Consider the following 23628-nt stretch of genomic DNA (forward strand, 5'->3'; position numbering starts at 1 on the left):
ATGTTTCAGCAACTAAACACATACATTTTGAGACGAGAATCCAAGGTTAAATGATTACACTTCTTTTTTCACTTCAACCAGCCTTACATAGGAGCGACACAAACTGATAACCGGGCATACAAGTTTAATATCATTCATATCACATATAGAAACTAAATCTAACATTATTATAACTTAGGTTGGAATTTTGTATATTATTCATAATCATCTTGAAGGCTGTGTCTTTTCTGGAGAATGTAATTAGCAGCCTTCAAGTCAACACAATCATCAGCAGCTGCACCAAAGTAGTTTTCAGTTGAATCATCTTCAGGCGTTGGCTTGAAATTGTCTGCAACCAGGAATGACACCTTCTGCGCTAGCTGACGTTTTGTGTCCCTGACAACGTAGTCGACCAGGGCAGCTGTCGGGAATGTCTGATTTGGCCGTACATATTGCGTGGATGAGGAAGGTTCAGATGAGCGGAAATAAGATGTTCTCATGAGATTTGGTGATCGAAAATGTGTTTTGTATGTTTTGTACTGGTTTTTTACTGGAATGCTCTGAGTTTTCGGAATGATGGGAAGGTGTATATGTAATGGTTTGTTGTTTGGTGCATCTTTTTGTGGACCTTAAAGTTTTTTTTGATGGGAATCAAATATATTCCTTAACAGTAGACAAGAAAAGGACTGTTTTTTTCAGGAGAATAAGGTTAATGCTCACTATCATGACCCTAATGTCGGTAAAGAGTCTTCCGCTCCAAGCAGTGTAAGAAGGGTTGGATATACACAGTCTTTCTCTTACGATAAGAGTCAAGTCCGTCTGTAACATCCTAATGCGAAAACAAAAACAATGCCAAGAGAATTTTACAGCTTTTGCGTAAAGAACGTTTAAATACCCATAATCCTAACATTAACGCGGTCTTAAAATATTGGTGATCAATCATCTGCTTACAGAGATGTTATTCTTTAACCAATTTGGAGAATCTGTAATGAAATATCATACAAAGTGAAAGAGACAGATATCAGCTAGTTGTGCTTAACTAATTTGAATAAGCCTCAACTGAAATCACTAATGTTTTTAATTGGAATCGGGTTTAGAATGAGCCAATCCCAATCCCAGTTTTTGTTCCAAAACTTGATTCCCTTACCAACTTGTTCATGTAAAGATATTTTTCATATATATAAATACAAAAAACTGACAAACAGAATCATATGATAAATTAAATTTAGTCGAGAACTGCATCAGTCTACTGTTACAGCACAAATAAGACATTGTGGTTGACTTAAAATATACCTCTACAGAAACAAACAAGTGATGGGACTAATGTAATTTTCGGAACGAAAGGGTCGACTACTTGTAGTCTTGGAGAATTGGGAGATAAGAAATTCTGATGCTGCAGAGAGTATATTTATAAGGTGTAAAAAGTACAAAAAAATCGGATCATCGTACAAGAAAATTCTTAATGAAGTTTACGCGAGCTTTTCCTTCCGAACAATTTTCGTTCACCAATGAACCATTGAATTGGGAGGAACATTGGGGTCAAAGCAGCTAACAACATGAATGGGACCCATATACTCCACAGAATATGGTGTTTGGCGGTGGTAGGACCGAGTAGAAGGAACAAGGCAACAGTAAACGCCATTAGCATGGTACTAATGGAAGCGAGTAGGATACTTAAGCCGATATATAACCGTCGAGGACAACTAGAGAGGAATTTGACCTCCGAATTGCGTGAAGTAATGATGGACAAGAAGAACATGATCGAAACAACTGATAAAGTAAGGGATATCGCGTCTGCGGTAACAAACATAATCAATGCCCCCCTCTGCATTAGTACCGGGGGACCATTTTTATTGCCTTCAGGAACATGCATACCACCGGTAAAGGCTACCGTTGCTATAAGTGTTGCAAATACCGTAGATGATGAAGTCGTTTGTTTTATCCATTTTACCCCTTGCTTCATCAATTGTTGATGCGCCTTCCTGAACACCATTTTTGGTGTTTCACCTTGTTTGTTCTTTGCCACTCTCTGTGCCGGCTGCACGAATTTTTCTACTTCCTGAACATATGTATTAATACCTCCTCTCTTTCTGAATTTTTTGGATAACGAGTGTTCATTAGCAAACTAATTAGGGAATTATTGTTCGGGTTTGAAACTATTTTGCCCTAATGTGTCCACGTCATCATTTTTTATTTTTATCTAATTTTTATACAAAACCGCTACGAAACCTAGCGGCTTCATTTAGATTTTTTTTTTTTTTTTTTTTTATAAAAGGCGAAACCGCTAGGAATCCTAGCGGCTTACCATATCACCACTACTATTTTGTAGTGTACCTACTACAAGTGGTTGGATAAAGCCGCTAGGTATCTTTGCGGCTTATCTATGCTATTTTTCTAAAAGCTATAGATGTTTGGATGATGAAATTTTGTTAAGTCGCTAGGTTTCTTAGCAGTTTTGTATAAAAAGTGATTACGTGGACCCATTGGGCCAAAATATAGTTTGAAACGGACACTAATTCCCTAATTAGTTTGCTAATGAACACTCATTATCCAAAAAATTCTCCCGTCTTGTTCAATATTTATCTTTTTTCTGCAGTGAAAAACTTGTAAGGTTGAAGAAGACGAAGGAAGAAACTGACCTGAAACCATTTCATCTCCCGCCGCATAAGAAAAGCAGGACCAGATACAAGATGTAACCTTCCTGAAGGAGGTAATCTGGCAACTAAATGGAGCATGTTATTGTCTTGTTGATCATTGCAACTAGTTATTAGAAACCTGAAACTACTCATTTGGTAAATCAGATTAAAAACATGTTCACGACGATTCAATACCGCCAATTGAAACACGTTATAATTATCCTCATCAGTAAACCATATTGCTGGAGGGAAAGCCTCCACAATTTCTTCTATGATCTCAGGAATCCCTAACTTGGCTGCATCGTGGAGAGGTCCCCGAAGCAACGAAAATACTCTGGAATCGTCCAACTCTAGTATCTCTTTGCATAACGCTTTAGCAAGCTCACGGGCTTTATTTTCTATCATCCCTTTTCTGAAACATGATAATACTGCCCCACAAAACAATATAAGTACATAACTTCGTCATTAAATCATATTGATTACGCTAAGCCTCAGTCAGCCGCTTAAATTTTTGGTTTAAAGGTTATCATAGTTTCAATGACGCAGAGGCTCCAAGTTTAAATACCCGAGCCTCATATTTTTCATATGTGTGATTTCATGACGACAGATGAAAATGCTTGTACATTGTCTACTCTTTAAGCCAGTTGAAATGTATCATAGTTTCAATGACCATGAGTAGAGCTGGCCATCAGCACGGGCTGACCCGGCCCGCCGTTGGCCCGGGTCCTAAAATTCCAGCCCGGCCCGCCATATCCCAGCCCGGCCAAGCCCGCCCCTCCCCCTGGCCTGGGTCTGATCAGGAGAGCCCGGCCAGCCCGGCCCGAGTACAGGTCTAACCATGAGGCCCCAAGTTTAAATTCCCGAGGCCTCATATTTTTCGTATGTGTGATTTCATCCCAAAGTGTGAAAATGCGTGTACATTATCTACTCTTCAAGCCAGCATAAAGTAGAAATAGTTTTTTTCTCCTACAATTGAAGTAACCATATACCAGTACGCAAGGGGTAGCTCCAACGAGTAGCAGGTGTAGCAGCTCGACTACTAGTGAAAGCAATTGACTTCCTAGCAAGCACAGATAAGGGGGAGCCTAAACCGTTGAGCTCCACAGTCGCAATTTCAGGATACCGTTTTACTAGATCAAAAGCAACATCTGTTGATGAGGTTTAATTAGGACCCACAAATAACGCTTACTGAAATATGAGGCAATTCCAAAGAAACGGAGGGAGTTGGAACTAACCATAAAAGTCGGCAGCTATTACATCGATAAGAAGACGTCCTCCATCTTCCCCTACAAAGGGATTAGTCAAAATGTCGTCTCTTGTGACATCCATAAGATACAAAACCATCTCCTTATGACCAAAACGGGCAGCCTTGTGAATTGGAAAGCCATATTTGCCTGGAATATTTGGCAAATCAGGATTCTTGTTCACAAGTATCTTAGCAGCTGCAATGTTTCCTACGGCGGCCGCAATTGAAAGTGCAGTTTCACCATGCAGGTCCGTCAGGGCCAAATTCTCTGTAGTCATCTCTCTAACCAACTTTTCTACAAACTCAATGGCTTCACCAGTCCCAACCGCTATGTGAAGTGCAGTTTCGGAGGCAATAGTAATCTTGGCAGTCAGGGCCTCAGGGTCTTCATCGAAAAACTTTCTAGCGTCTCTCCATTCACCTCTAACGGCAGCTTTGTACAACGGCAAGTAATCTCCTAGATCCCTCAACGTATTTTCCACTTGACTTCTTGCCCGCCTAAACGCTGTACCAAAGTATTGCATATAAAAAAACGGAGCAAGGGGGCTTGAAATTATTCCATACAAAAAAGGAAGCAGAACATATAACTGGGAAAAAATGGGAAGAATGTGAAGAGTGATCTTACATGACCTTCGGCTACCCGTGACATTCTCTTGACCGTTAGGCGCATTGGTCCTTGATAGTGATAACGCAATACCCATGGTGGCACCCTCCAAACGGTAAATACGCTATACAGTATACACTACACAGAACTACAGAAGATATATAGTTAATGAATTGTGGAGTTTTTAAATGTAAGTCGCTCAAGTCAAACTCAATTGCCAACTCCTACCACGTTTCTTGCATTTTCCTCGTTTATTGTCATGATCCAGATCCACTAATAGGGATTTAGTTGAATAATAGATTATTAGCAGCTAGGTCTCTAGGTCAACGGTGGTCCGTACTCCGCAGGAGCGTGCACATCGGGGTAATCTAAACCAGTAGGGCAGTAGATGGAGAGTTTTGTTAGCGAAATTGCGGAAATAGTATGGTTAATACTTAGCGGGCGTTTTGGTTTATCACTCGGATTATCCAAGGGTAGAAGAAAACGGACAAAATGACCAGGTAAATGATTCTTATATACACAGCCCTTATTATTTTCCCATATTCATGCATATGGAATATACTATTTAGATATATAAAGACAGCCATTGTTTTTGGTTTAAACCATCCGGTAATCCAAACCACATTGGGCCGACTAATCCGGATTTCGGGGCGTGTCCAAGGATTACGGTATTTAAACCCCTCCCAATCGCAGTTGTGGGGGATCGATCCGCAGACCTCCCTACCAAAGCAGCCCCATACTACCACTGCGCCAACTAACGATTGGTATAAAGACAGCCATTGTACAACTAGTTAAACAAGTGCCTAACAAAAAACCACAAAATATATTGCCCGTGTCGTAGGAGTTCGAATCTTCTGCCCCGTTTTCGTGTCTTATCTTATGTCCCACTACCACTCTTACACATGAGCATTATTAACCATCAAAAAAATAGTGCTAATATCATAAGAGAATGATGGGTCAAAAGACACAAGGGACAAGAAAATGAGACAAAGGATCCATACTCGTGTCGTACAAGGCCGCCCTACGTGTTTTGCTTTACTCGCGATTTGTCCTAGCTAGTACTCTTCAACTCGTGTAACTCACTACAGAACATACAAGACTATGTCTTCACTTAACAGTACCATGATACCACAAATTCGGATCGTACACGTTTAAATGGGCATGTAGGTGATGTAGCCACGTACACTATACATCGCAACCCATACTATAACGGGTCTTTTGTCAAAATAACCATTTCCTTTAAAATATTCGCCAAAATAACCATTTCATGAAAATATTGTCCAAAGTAACCATTTCTATGAAAAAAACAATTACCTTTGACCATTTAAATTAAATCTTAAAACAAAAAACCCCAAACAAAAAGACGAAATCGATTAACAAAAAAACATTGCGTCTCATCTGACAAACTTCTCAAGACTTTGTTTAATATTACATTTCAAATAATATGTCTTTCGGCTTTTATTAATTGTCGTACATATTAGGTGTTTATGCATCTATGAAAAACTAGAAGGAGAAAGGAGCAATATGCCAATAACTAATGGAGGAATAGTTCACAAAACGCAGGAAAAAAAAAGATGCATGGATGAATAAGAACTAAAAGAGGAATAATTAATTCGGCCACAAAACATAGAAAAGCAATAACCAAATGAAGTACTACAACTTAGCTGCTCACATGCATTGTTTGTATTTTTTTTTTTTTTTTTTTTTTTTTTTTTTTGGTGTTACCCCATATTTGTAAAAAATCAAATTAAATAACTAAATAAAACATATAGTCAAATTAATTCGAACCAAACTTTATCGAGCCAAACTAGCTAGTATTATTTACTTAGGCAACTTAATAATCCAATGGTTATTCTATTAATTAAAATGGTCAAATTGTTAGTTTGGACAATACTTTGATGAAACGGCTATTTTGGCGAATATTTTGAAAGAAATTGTTAGTTTGGTAAAAGCTCCCACTATAACACCTTGAGCTCCCCACAACTTTGAATAAATCTCAGCTAATTTAAATAACTTGGTCATTTACAGAAAAACACCAACGTGGATGGATTCACGCGTAAAATCCAGATTAGAACAAGTCATGAACACTAATAAAGATAGTGCATTCATATTAATGTAATTAAAGGCTATTCAAGCACTAATTATGAGCTAATTATGAAAATCGAAACAATCTATTGACAATATATAATCGTAAGAAAGACCGGTACACAGAACTCAAAAACAGAGATGACTGAATTATTGGCATTAGCCGCTCAACACATAGATTCCAAGATAAACCAAGAATTAAAAGAAAGATCAGTAAAGGTGATATCGGAACTCAATACACTTTCATCGGAGCTGAAGAATGTGAATAAGCTGATGATTGATGCCGAAGGTAGAACGAAGGAGTTGAGCAAGATGCCCGATTTTCAAAGCTGCGTTAAAGAGATGCAAAGGATAGCGTACGAGGCTGAAGACAAGGTGGACAACCTAATATCCGAGTCCACTTTTTTATCATTCATGGGCTCCAAGACTTTGCGGGGGCTAATTGATCGGACAAGAGCGATCAAAGGAAAGCTCGGTGAACTAGCTGAAGGGTCCAAGATAGGAGCGGTGTCACGTGAACGTGGCTCTCAGGTTCCTCAGGGACATCTCCCTGCTAAGGATGACTTTGTCATCGGCATTGACCATCAGATCACACAGATAGTCAACCTGTTAACGGGTAAACCCGATTTCAATGGTGGTAAGCTGGCTATGGTTGGCATGGGCGGTTCTGGCAAAACTACTCTGGCTAGAAGCGTTTACAACCATAGGACCGTCAAGGCGCATTTTGACCATAAAGTATGGGTGTCAGTCTCTCAAGGATGGGACACGCCAATTATGTTGATCGACATCCTTAAGCAAATTCGCGAACAACAGAGGAGCTTTTTTGCTAGGCCTAGTAATGATGAAGAACTTGGAAATAACCCTAACAAATTGGTGACCCGGCTAAAGGAGAGATTGGATAAAAAAGTTTGTTTACTGGTCTTGGATGACGTGTGGGATTTACAATCTCTCCACAACTTCATCGGTTTAATTCAGGGAGATGATTTTGAGTCCCGCACATATACTATAGTCATCACAAGCAGGCAAACCCCCCTGAGCAAGAGTAACACGGCCCACACCAACTGGTATGTCCACGGACCACAATGTCTAACTGATGAAGATAGCTGGATTCTATTAAGAAAGGTAGCCAGCAATCCCTCCAAGGAGTTAAGCGATGACTACCGCTGTATGGGAATTGATTTGCTGAGAAAATGTCATGGTTTGCCATTAGCAATAGTGGCATTGGGCAGGCAGCTTAAAACAAAGAACAGTAAGCGCGAATGGCAGGAGGTGTTATTGGATATTGAGGGTGAAGCAGGCATATTTATATTCGCTCCAGTGAAGAAAAGCGTGTGGTTAAGCTATGGTGAACTGCCTTATTATCTAAAGCCATGTTTTCTATACTTGGGTCTGTCCCCGGAAGGAACCATTTCTGCAGGAAAGTTGATCCGGATGTGGATCGCTGAAGGATTTATCGATCACTTGTGCCACGGACAGGAAACACTTGAAGTCGCAGGACGAAGGTGTCTACAAGGGCTAATTGATCATGCAATGGTTCAAATAGTACAGAAAACTTATTCTGGCAAAGTTAAAACTATTCAAATTCATGGTATTATGAGGGAGCTTGCCTTATCGAAAGCCAGAGAACTTGAATTCCTGACAGCAGCGTCTTTTGAACCTCGTGCTGTTGGGGAAACATCTCGTCGAGCGGCCATCTTTCGTAGGTATGACTTTACTTTCTGTTGTTCATCTTAAATAGAATTTGTTGCTACTCTTTTATAGATCACATGTTTTATCTTGAATTATAGTCCAGGCAGAAAGAGCGACATCCTTCCAGCTAATAATTCGGTTGTGAGATCTCTCTCAATATTCGAGCAATTTGAGCAATCTAGCAACAGTTCAACCCCGGAAATATGTACAAACAATGTAACCCAGAGATTCTCGGAGTTGGACAATGTATTCAAAATGTACAAATTGCTAAGAGTCTTGGATATTTTTGGAATCCAAACACCCGCTGGAACCTTGCCAGACGAAATAAAGAATCTACGTCACTTGACGTATCTAAGAATAAGATCGACAAATATAAGAAAACTTCCCCATTCAATCGGGGAATTGCATTGCTTAATAACGCTGGATTACAGGAATGTTAGGTCGGACGCTGAGATACAAGTTCCTAACGTATTGTGGAAGTTGAATAGGCTTAGGCATTTGTACCTGCCCAAAGAAATGAGTGGCACGGCTGTGGTTTTGAAGCTTGATACTCTCAAAGATCTAGTCACTTTGTGGGGTGTCGGTGGAGGTACTTGGCTGCTTCAAGAAATGGGCAAATTGTATTCAACCCTCAGCAAGCTATTCATACATCGGATGTCGACCATGGATCAACTCAACGCGGTCCATAGTAGCCCTGTTATGGCGGATAATGGTTGTCTGGATGCACTGGCCTTGGACTGGTATGGCTTTGAGATGAGTAATTTAGATGCATTACAGGCGAAACAAAGTTTGCATAAGCTGAGGCTCAAGGGCAAAGGTCCAGATAGGTTACATCTACAAGGCATTCAATTTCCCGCCAAGCTCGGAAAGCTAGAATTGTATTACACCCAACTTGAAAGACCAGAGACGATGGCTCTTTTGGGAAAACTTGTATTACTAAAGGTCCTAAGATTATTCAAGGACTCGTATGTAGGCTGTGAATGGAGTTGTGGCAAAGAGGCTTTTCCTATACTCGAGGAGCTAAAATTGGCCAGTCTACCAAAATTGGAGAAATGGGTGATGGAAGACGGGGCCATGCCATGTCTTAAAAGACTCTCAATATTCTGTTGCACCAACCTAAAGAGGCTGCCCGAAGGGTTAAAACGCGTCCAAAGCCTTGAAAGGTTGGAAATCGGACGCATGCCATCTGATTTCATTAGAAGACTTAGGAAGGAGGATAAACAAGAAAAGGAAGGGGAAGACTTTCACATTATCAAGCACATTCCAAAGGTCGTTTACCCTCCACATTATGGAGAGAAATGATATATATGGGCCAACGATGGGGTTTGGGTTTGATTGCTCACATATATCTTATTATATTTCTTTTAATTTTCCTTTTCTATTTTTATTCTTATTTTGCATTTTTTTATTTTTAAAAAATAAAAAATTGGTTTAGTTATCATGTTATTTTTCCCATTATTATCTATGTTTTTTCAACTCTTTTTGCTTAAATTCCCGTATATTGTGGAGCCCGATTGAATACCTTATGGTGTGTTTGAGAACTTAGAAGTGGAATTGAATTCCGTATTTGAGACATTTCAAGCGTTTGAGAACCCTTAAAATTTGGAATTGGAATTGGACTTAATTCCTTATGAATTCCAAATTTGAGGCTCTCAATCAATTCCTACCATCATTTACGTTTTTTTTTTTTTGTTATTCAAATTTTATCAAAATAATTTTATTTATGATATTTTTTTCCGACCGCAAATATTTTTCAAGACAATATTTATTTATTTTTTCTAATGAAAAAAATATGATGACCTCGACCCATATCCATCCCGCCCAATTAAAATTCCAATTCCAATTCCATGAGATTCCCAAACAAACTTTTGGAATTGGATTTGAAATTAAATTCAAACATTTTGATTTCTACAATTGAAATCATGAAAATAAAATCAATTCCGCGCTTCCAAACACTATCTAAAACAGTTTCAGATGATGATTCATGTTAGCCAATCCAAAATCATTTTGAGAGTAAAGCTTTGATGTTGTTGATGTACTCCCCTTTGTCCAATTAATCGGAGATACTTTAGAGGTCACGGGTGAAAACGGACACTAGACCCTAAGTACATCAACTAGCATACATAAATCAGTATGTTGAGAACCACGCCCGTCTAAGACCATCTACAACAACAAAAACATCTATGTCTATAAATGATATTTTTAGACTCATCATCCCACAATAACAATAACATTTTATCACAAGATGACTTTTTGTCTAACTCATCCAAAGTTGATGAGTTTGACAATGAGTTTGGCATACAATTTTGGATTTTTTTGGGAGTATTTTATTCTCTTTGGTGGGCCCAATTCAATGGTTATTGGGTGAAATTTTTGAGAAAAACTTATTGTTGTTATATAAAGTTTTTGGAAAAAAAATCATTTTAGGATAAAATGTGGTGGATGGCTTGGGGACCCATAAAAAACAACAAAAAGCATTTGTTGTTGCGGATGCTCTGGTATAAAATGAAATTAGTTTCAATAACGCAATTCTCGGCGCATTTTCAATTCTGGGTTATTTATAAACAACCTCCTCTTTGTGTCACTGACACAAGCGTACATCCGATCCTCCCTTAGCCAGATTTACGAGTGAGGCATTAGAGTTTCTAAAGGTAGTGGATATCTCAATTTATATATTGTGTGTGTATTTCTTATTACGTCCTCCCAATCAGTGCGAGAGAAGGATGAACGGTCAGAGTGCATAATAAAAAAACTTGTGCATAACTAGCGCATTATTACCAATGTGGTAATACAGATGCATAACATGAGAACCAATCTACTGCAGGGATTAGAATATTTTGCAATACATATATATGCCCCCCATGTTGGGAATAAGAGATGAAAGAGGCAAAGCAAATATGAAATTTTAGTAATGGAAAACTTGTAAATTCAACAAAAACATACGTTTTATCTTTCTTCCTCTATCTCTCTCTAACTTTCCCAAAAAAATCCCAAAAAACCCCAAAATCCCCTAATCTGCTCCGCCGCATCCTCCGCCCACGCACTGCTTTTCCCGTCTCCCATTCCCATTCGCCGGAGATGAGGTCATCCAAAGGCCTATCTCCGGCGGTTCATCGCATCTCTCCTATGTCCTCCGATTGACCTCGACTATTGACGGCGTTCGGAGCTTGGTTTGACCGGCCGATGGTCTTTTCGGTGGCCTGGTTTGTTTTCCTGTCTTTCCCGTTCTTTCAATGCTCTGTCCTGTCATTGAAAGCTTCGCATGCAACCCAGGGGTGTCTCCCCTTCCCCCGCCCCTCCCCCCACCCCCGGTAGAAATCTTCCTTGTGTTTTGTCGGTTGGCGTTTATGAGCTTAGCTCTGTTTGCTAGTGTTTTGTGGTCGCGGTTTTGGGTCGGTCTTGTGTTCCCTTTCCCGTCTTCCTGTTTTGGTTCATGTCCGAGTCCGGTTTTTTGTCTGTTTTTGTGTCTCTTAAGGTTGATCTAGTTGCATGCAGGCCGATGGTCCTGGGGAGTATTGTTTGGTGTCGGGTGTTGTTGTTGTTGGTGTCTTGGTTTCGGCCTGTTCCGTTTCATCGGTCATGGTTAGTGGTGCTCCGTCGATCCCGTCAATTGTTTTTGTGTCTGAGGTTGTGGTTGGGGATTGATTGAGATGTGTGGGGGTATGGTGGAGTCGGGTGTTGGCTGTGTTGTTGGTGCGGGTTGGATGCGGTGGATTCCATTTTTAACTCATGTTTAATTTGTGGTTTGTGCATTTTCTGCTTTTTTATTTAATAAATTCCTGGTGGTTTGGGGTGTCCCGTCCTCTTATCCACGGGTTAATTAGGACGACTGGTACTTTGCATTGGGTCTGTGTTGAGCCTAACTCTCTGCGGTCGGCAGAGATGGTTTTGATTAGGGGGAATTTCAAGTGGTTTCCTCCTTTAGTTCCCACCTATTTACTCGCTTTACCTGGCTATGGGGTTCTGGTCAGCGGGGTTTGTGTTACAAAGTGTAGGAGTTTTCTCTCCTCTGGAGTCAGATTTTTGTGGTCTGCTTTCCGTCTTTTCTTTCTACGTCCTTGGGGCGTAAGTGCACTTTGTTTTCTCTCGTTGGGTTTAGGGGCTTGTTGGTGTCCAGTTAAGGTGTATCACAGCCAAGGAGATGAATCTCCGAGACGCTTTCTTGGGTCTTGTTGTAGGTATTTCTCTGAAGCTGTTTTGATTAAGACGAGTAAAAATGAGTTTGTGGAAGCTCGTTGGTTTTCTGAGGAAGATTTTCACAGCCAAGGAGATGAATCTCCGAGACCCTTTTTTGGGTCTTGTTGCAGGTATTTCTCTGAAGCTACATCAATCAAGACAAGCAAAGATGGGTGTTTTCCTTTGGCCAGCGTTGCTCATCCATTAGATAATGGGGTGGATTGTGAGTTTGAAGAGCGTGTTCCGACTTCCGTCGTACGCCATCAACACGACGTTGTTTACCGATGCAATTGTTACCAACCTTTAGTTTATGTTATTAGTAGATCTATGGTGTTTTATGTTGTAGTTTATAGGTATGGTTTACTGAGCCGTACCACTATAATGTAAAACTCTTTCTTTACTGCTGCCAAAAAAAAAAAAAAGTAATGGAAAACTTACTGATTTGCAATGCACTAAAAACGTTTAACTAGGGCCTAATATATAGGCTTACACATAACCACACTTCCTAATTCCTAGCAAATACTAAGCACTATATTGACCACTACTAACCACTAAACAAAAACGTGTAAAGTGGAATGCTTAATAACAAACAATCACTACTCCTATTATCATGCCATTATTTGAAATAATTAATTTAACTATATTTTGAAGCATATTACTTCAACACACTCCCTTGCTTCAAAATGTCTTCTTGATATGGAGCACTTCTCTCCATCAAACTTGTAAAACCCTTGTCTTCACATTGTGATGCACTTCTCATCACCATCTTAACGGTGCACATAATCACCATTATCTTGGTGCACATAATCACCAACATTCATTTGGAGCACTTCTCTCCAATACTCTTGTTAGAGCACTTCTCTCTAACTTAACTCATGGTGCACTTCTCACCATACCTTCAAAATAAGGTTTCTTCTTCGGCAATTTGTGCCATACTTGTCTCTTCTCCGGACCAACAATTTTTTGCCAAATGACCATATTTCTTGCATTTATGACATTGGGGCTTGCCCTTATGCCAACAATTATCTTCACTATGACCAAATCTGTTGCAAATGTTACATTTTTTTTTTTTTTTTTTTTGATTAGGTAAGAAAACTAGATTGATGGTAGGACCAACCTATCTCATCCTTTCGAATGAGGGAGGTAAGTTGAAACCACCGGCTATCAAACCACCTCGAAAGAGTTGGACATGAATGTCCAACAGAAGCCATGAAGTCAGCAACCTTGTTGGCTTCACGAAAGCAATGTTTAATTATCACTTCATCGAAAAAATGAAGATCTAATTTCACATCCTTGTTGCGGAAGCACTTGCTTTAAAAGAAGGTATTTTAGCCGCTAAATACTTAGGAATCTCAAAGTTAATTGTGGAGGGTGATAACTTATGTGTTATTAACTCGATTCGAGGTACTTGGCAAATTCCGTGGGAAATTTCTAGTATTATCAAGGTTGCAAATGTTACATTGGACTCCTTTACCTTTCCCTTTGAAAAAAGACTTTTTAGCTAGAAATGCCCCTTCACCTTTGTCATATTCTTCCCCCCGCATTGACCTTCTTTGATCGACGGCACTAAGAGCATTAACTAATTCTCCTAAAGATATTTTGGAAAGATCTTTGGAATCTTCAAGTGATGAAATTTTGTTCTCATAAATTTCCAAAACAGAGACTAAAATTTTATCAATCACTCTTTGATCGGGAAAACTCTCACCTAGTAACCTAATTTGGTTGACAATAGACATAAGCTTACCCACATATTCTTTGATAGTCTCTGATTTCTTCATCCTTTGCATCTCGAATTCCCTCTTAAAATTTAAGACTTGCATTAATTTTGTTTGCTCATTGCCTTCAAACTTTTGCTTTAGCATCTCCCATGCCTTTTTTGGTGACTCACATGTCATAATAAAAGAGAAAATTTCTTCGGAGACCGCGGAATGGATACACGAGAGAGCTTTTGGTGTCTTTGCCCTATCCTCATCATATTTTTTTATTTGGATAAGAGTAGGATTTTCTGGAAGAGGGTTAGGCTCATAATCACTCTCAATAACCTCCCATAAATTCAAGGCCTTCAAATGAGATTTCATTTTGATAGATCAAGATTGATAATTGTCTCTCTTAAGAATAGGATATGAAAGAGATAAAGTATTGGAAGCCATTGATGAGTTTTTTTTTTTTTTTTTTTTTTTATTTTTTTTTATTTTTTTGGGACGAAAATGTAGGATCGAAACCTGGTGCTCGGATACCACTATGTTGGGAATAAGAGATGAAAGAGGCAAAGCAAATATGAAATTTTAGTAATGGAAAACTTACTGATTTGCAATGCACTAAAAACGTTTAACTAGGGCCTAATATATAGGCTTACACATAACCACACTTCCTAATTCCTAGCAAATACTAAGCACTATATTGACCACTACTAACCACTAAACAAAAACGTGTAAAGTGGAATGCTTAATAACAAACAATCACTACTCCTATTATCATGCCATTATTTGAAATAATTAATTTAACTATATTTTGAAGCATATTACTTCAACACACTCCCTTGCTTCAAAATGTCTTCTTGATATGGAGCACTTCTCTCCATCAAACTTGTAAAACCCTTGTCTTCACATTGTGATGCACTTCTCATCACCATCTTAACGGTGCACATAGAGCATCCGCAAAGGTGAGGTTCCTCATATCTTCTCTTTCCTTTTCTTATTCGTCCACCTCATTTTCTACTAACTTTTCCATTTGCCTTCCCCATTTCATAATTACATTTATGCAACAATGGGGTTCTCTAATTCACACACAAAAATTTGGGAACCTCCCCAAAAGTAATACAAATTGCCTTACTTTTTTTTGGGAAGCTCCTCTAAAAACAGTGGAACCCCAAATGTTGGGGAGCTTTGTGCAACAATGAGGAGCCCCATATGAGGAGAGAGATGACATATGGGGAGGCACCTCCCCACCTTTGCGGATGCTCTAATCACCATTATCTTGGTGCACATAATCACCAACATTCATTTGGAGCACTTCTCTCCAATACTCTTGTTAGAGCACTTCTCTCTAACTTGACTCATGGTGCACTTCTCACCATACCTTCAAAATAAGGTTTCTTCTTCGGCAATTTGTGCCATACTTGTCTCTTCTCCGGACCAACAATTTTTTGCCAAATGACCATATTTCTTGCATTTATGACATTGGGGCTTGCCCTTATGCCAACAATTATCTTCACTATGACCAAATCTGTTGCAAATGTTACATTGGACTCCTTTACCTTTCCCTTTGAAAAAAGACTTTTTAGCTAGAAATGCCCCTTCACCTTTGTCATATTCTTCCCCGCATTGACCTTCTTTGATCGACGGCACTAAGAGCATTAACTAATTCTCCTAAAGATATTTTGGAAAGATCTTTGGAATCTTCAAGTGATGAAATTTTGCTCTCATAAATTTCCAAAACAGAGACTAAAATTTTATCAATCACTCTTTGATCGGGAAAACTCTCACCTAGTAACCTAATTTGGTTGACAATAGACATAAGCTTACCCACATATTCTTTGATAGTCTCTGATTTCTTCATCCTTTGCATCTCGAATTCCCTCTTAAAATTTAAGACTTGCATTAATTTTGTTTGCTCATTGCCTTCAAACTCTTGCTTTAGCATCTCCCATGCCTTTTTTGGTGACTCACATGTCATAATAAAAGAGAAAATTTCTTCGGAGACCGCGGAATGGATACACGAGAGAGCTTTTGGTGTCTTTGCCCTATCCTCATCATATTTTTTTATTTGGATAAGAGTAGGATTTTCTGGAAGAGGGTTAGGCTCATAATCACTCTCAATAACCTCCCATAAATTCAAGGCCTTCAAATGAGATTTCATTTTGATAGACCAAGATTGATAATTGTCTCTCTTAAGAATAGGATATGAAAGAGAGAAAGTATTGGAAGCCATTGATGAGTTTTTATTTATTTTATTTTTTTTTTATTTTTTTTTTTTGGGACGAAAATGTAGGATCGAAACCTGGTGCTCGGATACCACTATGTTGGGAATAAGAGATGAAAGAGGCAAAGCAAATATGAAATTTTAGTAATGGAAAACTTACTGATTTGCAATACACTAAAAACGTTTAACTAGGGCCTAATATATAGGCTTACACATAACCACACTTCCTAATTCCTAGCAAATACTAAGCACTATATTGACCACTACTAACCACTAAACAAAAACGTGTAAAGTGGAATGCTTAATAACAAACAATCACTACTCCTATTATCATGCCATTATTTGAAATAATTAATTTAACTATATTTTGAAGCATATTACTTCAACACCCCATCTGGCATATCACCATTTAGCATTGACCTTCGCCTTCAATCTCGAATATTTTGATTTGCTAGTTGATTTAATCATAATGCTGAGTTGTGTAAACATCATGCAAAGTGCAGATGATTACGTGGTGTTTTGTTCTTACCACCAAGACTCTACCTTCTTATGATCCCAAAAACAAAGGAGACTGTCAATTCAAGACTTCTACCTACAAATATAAAACTCTGTATAATCAGCTAAGATCTCAAGTCAAACCAACAATGGCAGCAGAATGGGTTGTATGGGAGAACCTTAAGAGAACCTTGAATGAACACGAAATCACATTGCTGCTTTCATTTAAAGAGGCATTTGATAGGCTGAGAGAGCTAGTGACAACGGTTAACCTAGAGGGGCTCCGGAGTCTTGTGAGTTCACATGATCAAGGAGCGTCTGATGATCTTTCTGGATCTCAGATGGGTGAACGTCTCAAGAGACTTTCGACTCTGCTTCATGAGGCTGATGATCTACTGGATCAAATCCTGACCTTTGTTCAGCGCCCTAGGCTTTGTGGAGGCCAAAGGGGAGGAAATGGAAGGGAAAATTGGAATCATTTGGTGCAACGAGTGGCCCATGCCATGGCTATAACCACACAAGAGGTAAGCCTTTTTGTCTCGTCGTCCAATCAACTAGTTTTCCCCAAGATAATGGCTCGACGAGTTAAGAAAGTAAGCGACAAGATACAAGACAGGGTTAGGCAGTTTGCAAATGAACTCGACAACACAAACCAGGCTGGTGAAAGAAGATTCCAACCTATTGAGTGGACCGGACTAGCTGAAGAAAGCATTATTGGGAGGGAAAATGACAAGAAGAAAATTATTGACAAGTTGCTACAACCACCTAAGGACAGCATGAGTCAAGTACCAATAATCTACATGTCTGGACTACCAGGTGTTGGCAAATCAGCTCTGGCTAAGGAAATATATGAAGATGTCAAGGTTAAGAGTCATTTTGACCTCAGAATGTGGATACCAGTTTCAAATATCACTGATGACACTGAAATCATCCGCGAAATTGTTGAGGCTTGTACTAAAAGGAAGTCTAATTACAGTGACAACTTCCAATCACCACATTATTATAGTTCACGGGTTGATCAAAATGACATGAAGTCATTACGAGATCTGTTGGGATGTCAAGGTTCTAATGTATCCGCAATTTCACCTACAAGTAATACTGGTCAAAATGAAATTGACATATATGAGCGACGACTAAGGAAAGAAATTAAGGGGAAACATTACTTACTCATCTTGGATGATTTGCGTCTCCAGATATGGCAGAGATTGAGGCACTTATTAGCTGAAGGTGGTAAAGGATGTCAGATTTTGGTGACTGCCAGGTTACCTATAACTGAAGTAGCAGATCTTGTAAATGATGAAACCCTTGAGGTTCAAGCTTACCCATTAGAAGGTCTGGAAAAAAAACATTCTTGGACTCTGTTCAAAACACTCGCATTAGATCAAGGTGAACCTTATTCTGCTGAAATGAAGAAGACGGGGTTGGAAATTGCAGATATCTGTAAACATCTTCCACTTACCATCAAAATTGCTGCAAGATTTCTTCATGGTAGAAACAGGAATGGTAGTATTAGCGCCGAGTGGTCAGCGTTTAGGGACGGGCTAGGATTGATTCGAGATCAGCAAGTGGACGTCATGGAGCACGTCTTATATCTCACTTGCTCAGACCTTCCAACACGTCTAAGAGTTTGTTTCGGATATTGTTCTTTGTTTCCCAATCACTTTACTTTCAACAAGCATGATCTGATTGATCTCTGGATAGCCCAGGGATTTGTCAATCCCCAGGATGGCCAAAATCTAGAGGAAATTGGAGAAAAATACTTCTTGGAGTTGGTAAGACGATGCTTATTCGAGGAAGTGACCTATGATGAGTTGGGAAACATTCTGTGCTGTAAGATGCATCATATTGTGTGCAGCATAGCATCTAATCTCACTGTGGGGGTCACCAAAATACCCATGACGGATTCCCGTATGATCGAGGTTCCGGACCCAACACCCAAACATGTCTCAGTCAACTGCCGAGGATATTCAACGTTGAAATTTTCATCCCGCTCGCTCAAAGGTCCAAGTATGCGGACACTTATTTTCATCAAGGAGCCAGACTGTGAAATAAAGGTGGATAAATTGGTGTGCAATCAATTGATATCCAGTTATAGAAGGCTAAGGGTCTTAGACTTGCAGGATCTTGGAATAAAAGAGCTGCCTGATTCCATCGGTGATCAAATTCACCTAAGATACTTGGATCTCTCAAAGAATGAGGGACTGGTCACTATCCCAAAGTCATTCACAAGACTGTACAACTTGCAGACACTAAAACTTAACTCATGCTCAATGCTGAAACTGTTCGCTACTGATTTTGGAGTATTAAATAACCTCAAACGTTTTGAGATTGATGACTGTGATAGCTTGACTTGCATGCCTCTTGGCTTGGAGAAGCTAACTCAGCTAGAGACGCTAAATCGGTTTGTAGTTGGCAAGAGATCGTACACATCGACCACTTATGTTGGACTGAAGGCACTAAGTGGATTGATTATGTTGAGAGGACGGCTGGCAATTGAGTTTACAGGAGAATGGTTGACAAACATACTGGAAGCTAAACCGCTTGAGTTGGCAGGAGAATGGATGAGAAACACAAGCAAGCTAAATGAAGTGAAGATTAGATGGGCACGAAGAACGTCAGATATCGAAGTACCATCAGAACAAGAAATATCAGCCCAGGAAATGATCCTGGAACGCCTTCAACCAAACTCGAACCTCAAAATACTCTGTATAGAAGGCTACAGAGGGAGGTATTTTCCAAGCTGGGCAAACGTAGATACGATATATTCTTCTCTTCCAAATTTAGTTATTATCAGCATTGAGGGATGTGGGGAATGCAAGTTTTTACCTCCATTTGGTGAATTACAGCATCTCAGAAAACTCACTCTGAGACACATGACTAATGTTCTGTACTTCGAGAGCCCTGCTGGTGGGAGAGAAGAAGTTGTTGAAGACCGCCCGCTCTTTACTTCTCTACAAGAACTTACCCTCCACAACTTCTTCAATCTAAAGGCGTGGCAGAGAGAAGTAGCAGCAATCCACCAAGCTGAACCTCGGCCCTTCCCTAGTCTTTCTACATTACGGATATGGAATTGCCCAAATCTTAGCTCGCTGCCTTCATTCCCTAAGGTTACAGACCTTAAACTGCGCAATGTTAATCAGTTGCTTCTCGATGATTGTGCAAGAAAAGCATCCAGCCTCACGAACACAATTCAAACTAGAAGCTTGCAAATTAAGGCCTGCCCCAACTTGAAGGGCTTTGAAGTAGTCAGAAATGGATTAGGAGGCCTGCCTTCTCTGAAACACCTTGTGATTGAGAGGTGTGATGCATTAAGCTCGTTAGCTTCCGACCTTAAGAATCTCGCCTCTCTAGAAAGACTGAAAATTTCTAGTTGCAAAGAACTTGATCTTTCAAAAGATACAGGTCGCTTCTGTAGATTATTCCCATTCTCCCCATGGAAAAAACTGAAATGTCTACGTGAATTGACCCTCATAGAAATCCCAAAAATGGAAACTCTTCCTGAGGGACTCAAGCATGTAACAACTCTCAAATTGCTGTGGATATCCGCATGCCAGTCATTGGGATCATTACCAGAGTGGATAAGTAGCCTAATTGTCCTACAACACCTTCGAATTGAGAGTTGTCGCGCTCTGAAAAGACTACCAAAAGAGCTTAAGGATGTCCAATCCCTGATTAAAGTTGAAATTACAGAATGTCCAGAACTAATGGAACGCTGCCGAGAGCACACTGGAGAGGATTGGTCATATATTAAGCACGCCCGGGTTCTTCTCCATAAGTCATGGCGGTATGGATACGTCTCATAGCTATGAGACTCACAGAACATATCTCGTGGCAGGAGCCTTATTGATGAGAATATAGTCCATTGGTTCATCTGATTGCGTTTTGGTAAGCACTTATTTCTTAAATTAATATGTTTTGTAACTTTTTTAGATATACAATTTGTAATTTATCATGCAATGAAATGCCAAAGACCTTACCTGTCGAGAGAATCGGTTATGTAACATAAACAAAGGTTTTAATCCAAGTAAAAGCTTGAATGCCTTGAATCTCTTTTGTCTGAGGATTTAATATGAAGTCATGCAGATACTTTCTACCAGAATCTCTAATCTTAATGTTGTATTTTTTCCATGAATCTGATAGTGTTCATGTTTGGGCCTTTTCTGGGTTTTCTGTATTGGTTTATTATATACACTCTTTAAGACGCACCCTAACAATTATGCATATCATAACAATATCATTCTGAACTCTGAAATCTATTCCCTCCTGCAAGGAGGGCAAACTAAAATCCCTCCACCATAGGAAAGATTTGGAGGGAAATTGTATCCAAACAACCATACTCATTCTCCCTCCCCTTCTCTCTCCTCACTTTCCTTTCCCCTTATACCCTCCCCTCCCTTTTCCCTTCTATTTTGCTATCCAAACAGCCCTTAAAGTGTGTACAATTAGGCAGACTTATTCTCTTACCCTTTCTTTGGATACTTTAAATGAAGGGAAACGGAGGGGAGGAAGAAAGAGGAAAGGTAAAGGGAGGGGACGGATAATTAAGAGTACTTTTTCCTCCAAATCATTCCTTTGTTGGCAATATTTGTAGAAACAACTTGAACCAAAAAGGAAGTAGTTGATGCATCCAAGGCCTAGAATTACAAATTTTCGATTAATGTACTGGTGATTTGTCTTGCTTTTCCATTGTGGAATTTGTTTTAGCAGATTTCAATTGGTTTTAGTTGAATTTTGTGTATTGAATAAAATTGTAAAATCCCTTTTTACTCGAGTCAATGGACTTGGTTTTTCCCTGAGCTTTCCAAGTATCAGAAGCCAGGTTTTCACAGTATTAAGGTAAAAAAAAAAAACACATGGAATTAGGCAATTAGGCCCATCTCCTCCATGATCATGATTGAATAAATCAAGCACGTAAAAGAATATAAGCCATTTAAAATTGATTGGCAAATTCAATATGGATCTAAGTTAACCTGAAATTGATTGGCAAATTCAATAGGGGATATAAAATCCCTTGTTCGGATAACAAATAAGGGTGGAGGGAAATGAAGGGGAAAGGATTTGGAGGGATCCATTTTCCCTCCTCCAAGACAAATCAAAATCTCTCCACAATAGGCAAGATTTGGAAGGAAATTGTATCCAAACACTCACAAGTCACACTCCATTTGCCCTCCCCTTCCCTTCCCTCTTTTTCTCTTCTCTCCTTGCCCTCCCCTCCCTTTCTCTCCGCTTTTGTTATCCAAACACACCCTAAGGGTGGAGGGAAATGGAGGGGGAAAAAGGGATCTATTTTCCTCTTTGAAGGCAAATCAAAATCCCTCCACCATAGAAAATATTTGGGGAGGAATTGTATCCAAACCCAATTCCCCCTCTGCTTTCCTTTTCCCTCCCCCTCCCTTTTCCTCCCCGAGGTGTAGGTGTGGGGGTGGGGATACAACTTCCCTCCAAATCTTTCCTATTGTGGAGAGATTTTTATTTGCCTTGGAGGAGGGAAGATAGATTCCTCAATTTCCATCCGCCCATATTTGCTATCCAAATCTTTCCTTTTTCTCCAAATGCTTCCATCCAAACAAGGTCTAAGTTGTTTGGTTGAAACACGGGAATTATATTCGTGTGGAAGCTCAAAAGTCACACCTATCATGAGAAGGAAATTAGCAACTAAGAGCAATAGCAATAGAGGAACTTTATATTAAGTTCTTCTTATGCCATATCATATTTTATTAGTTCCAATGTTTAAGAACTTTTGCCCACAATAGATAACATTTGTATAGAGTTCTTAAATAAAAAAATATAAAATAAGTAATTGGTCTTCCACATTTTTCAAAGTACAGCGTGTCTTGCTTCAGACGGGCCTTTTTGGTCTGAAATAATAAGACGGAATTTTGTAACCATTTTAAAGTTAAATGTGACCACTATTAAAAAAACCAGTTACTATAAGCGGTAACTGCATATACCATTGTGATTACATTTAACTATAAAATGGTCACATATGCCCGTCTGAAAAATAAGACGAAAAGTGTCCGTCTGAAACAAGAATTTGTGTTCAAAGTATGCTTATTGGTTCTCAAATTCCCATGTATGAACAATGAAGTTCTTATTTTGGAACTCAATTCTTAAAATTAAGAACAACCTTTTACTTGCAATAAAAAAAACTTTTTATTTTGGGTTGTTAATGATCCCCCCAAGACTAACAACCACTATTGCTATTTGCTAGTGCAATTGCTCTACATAAGATCCCACATAATCAATTCATACGATTTGTCAAAAGAATCAAACAAGTACCCAGAACATCATTTGACAACCATACAGTATTAAACTACGGAGTACAAAACAATGAAATTAAAAAAGCAGCCACAAAATTGAAATAAGGAAAACCTGCATAAACAAGCATGAATACTCTAATTGATACAGAGTAAATTACGGTACTAGATACGGAGTAACAAGGTGGTTACCGAGTTTTGCAAGGCAAGTGAATAAGTGATGCGGTCATGCCTGATGAAGCGTGCGAACGACTTTTGATCCATTGTAAACAACACTCAAGGGAGTCGGGAGATAGAGAGAAAGTCGTCACAGATTTTTGCAACTAGAGTCGAACAAATTTACCGATAGAGATTCCGGACGAGGTTTTACGGTTTTTTTTTTTTTTTCAGCTGTTGAAGTGTTGACCCACAAGCTAGAGCGGGTGATCTTTAGGCACAAATTCTCATTTGTGACGGTACGTATCCGTCACTTTGGAGTGACGGATACCATTTCCTCTCACAAATGACCCCAAATAGAGGAGAGAGAGAAGCACATGGGGG

General features: G+C 39.3%; 4 protein-coding genes across 5 annotated transcripts; 2 read left to right on the top strand and 2 right to left on the bottom strand.

Annotated features, from left to right (window-relative positions):
* Positions 1 to 1174: 1174 nt before the first annotated feature.
* On the bottom strand, positions 1175 to 23372 carry LOC141599175 (uncharacterized). Of its 2 annotated transcripts, XM_074419114.1 has the most exons (6): positions 23281 to 23372; positions 4487 to 4613; positions 3851 to 4366; positions 3605 to 3763; positions 2619 to 3043; positions 1175 to 2038 (listed from the first exon to the last, which is right to left on the bottom strand). In XM_074419114.1, the coding sequence occupies exons 2-6, from the start codon at positions 4560 to 4562 to the stop codon at positions 1439 to 1441; spliced, it is 1776 nt and encodes a 591-aa protein (XP_074275215.1). In that variant the 5' UTR covers positions 4563 to 4613; positions 23281 to 23372; the 3' UTR covers positions 1175 to 1438. The 2 variants fall into 2 exon arrangements, with proteins under 2 accessions (XP_074275215.1, XP_074275216.1); XM_074419115.1 differs by lacking the exon at positions 4487 to 4613.
* On the top strand, positions 6613 to 9547 carry LOC141600604 (putative disease resistance protein At1g50180). Its single transcript, XM_074420849.1, has 2 exons — positions 6613 to 8269; positions 8312 to 9547. The coding sequence occupies exons 1-2, from the start codon at positions 6692 to 6694 to the stop codon at positions 9539 to 9541; spliced, it is 2808 nt and encodes a 935-aa protein (XP_074276950.1). The 5' UTR covers positions 6613 to 6691; the 3' UTR covers positions 9542 to 9547.
* On the bottom strand, positions 15722 to 16345 carry LOC141600606 (uncharacterized). Its single transcript, XM_074420850.1, has one exon. The coding sequence runs from the start codon at positions 16343 to 16345 to the stop codon at positions 15722 to 15724; it is 624 nt and encodes a 207-aa protein (XP_074276951.1).
* On the top strand, positions 16981 to 20634 carry LOC141600607 (putative disease resistance protein RGA1). Its single transcript, XM_074420851.1, has one exon. The coding sequence runs from the start codon at positions 16981 to 16983 to the stop codon at positions 20632 to 20634; it is 3654 nt and encodes a 1217-aa protein (XP_074276952.1).
* Positions 23373 to 23628: the final 256 nt, after the last annotated feature.

Source organism: Silene latifolia, chromosome 9 (assembly GCF_048544455.1).
Source record: "Silene latifolia isolate original U9 population chromosome 9, ASM4854445v1, whole genome shotgun sequence".
Classification (NCBI taxonomy): Eukaryota; Viridiplantae; Streptophyta; class Magnoliopsida; order Caryophyllales; family Caryophyllaceae; genus Silene; species Silene latifolia.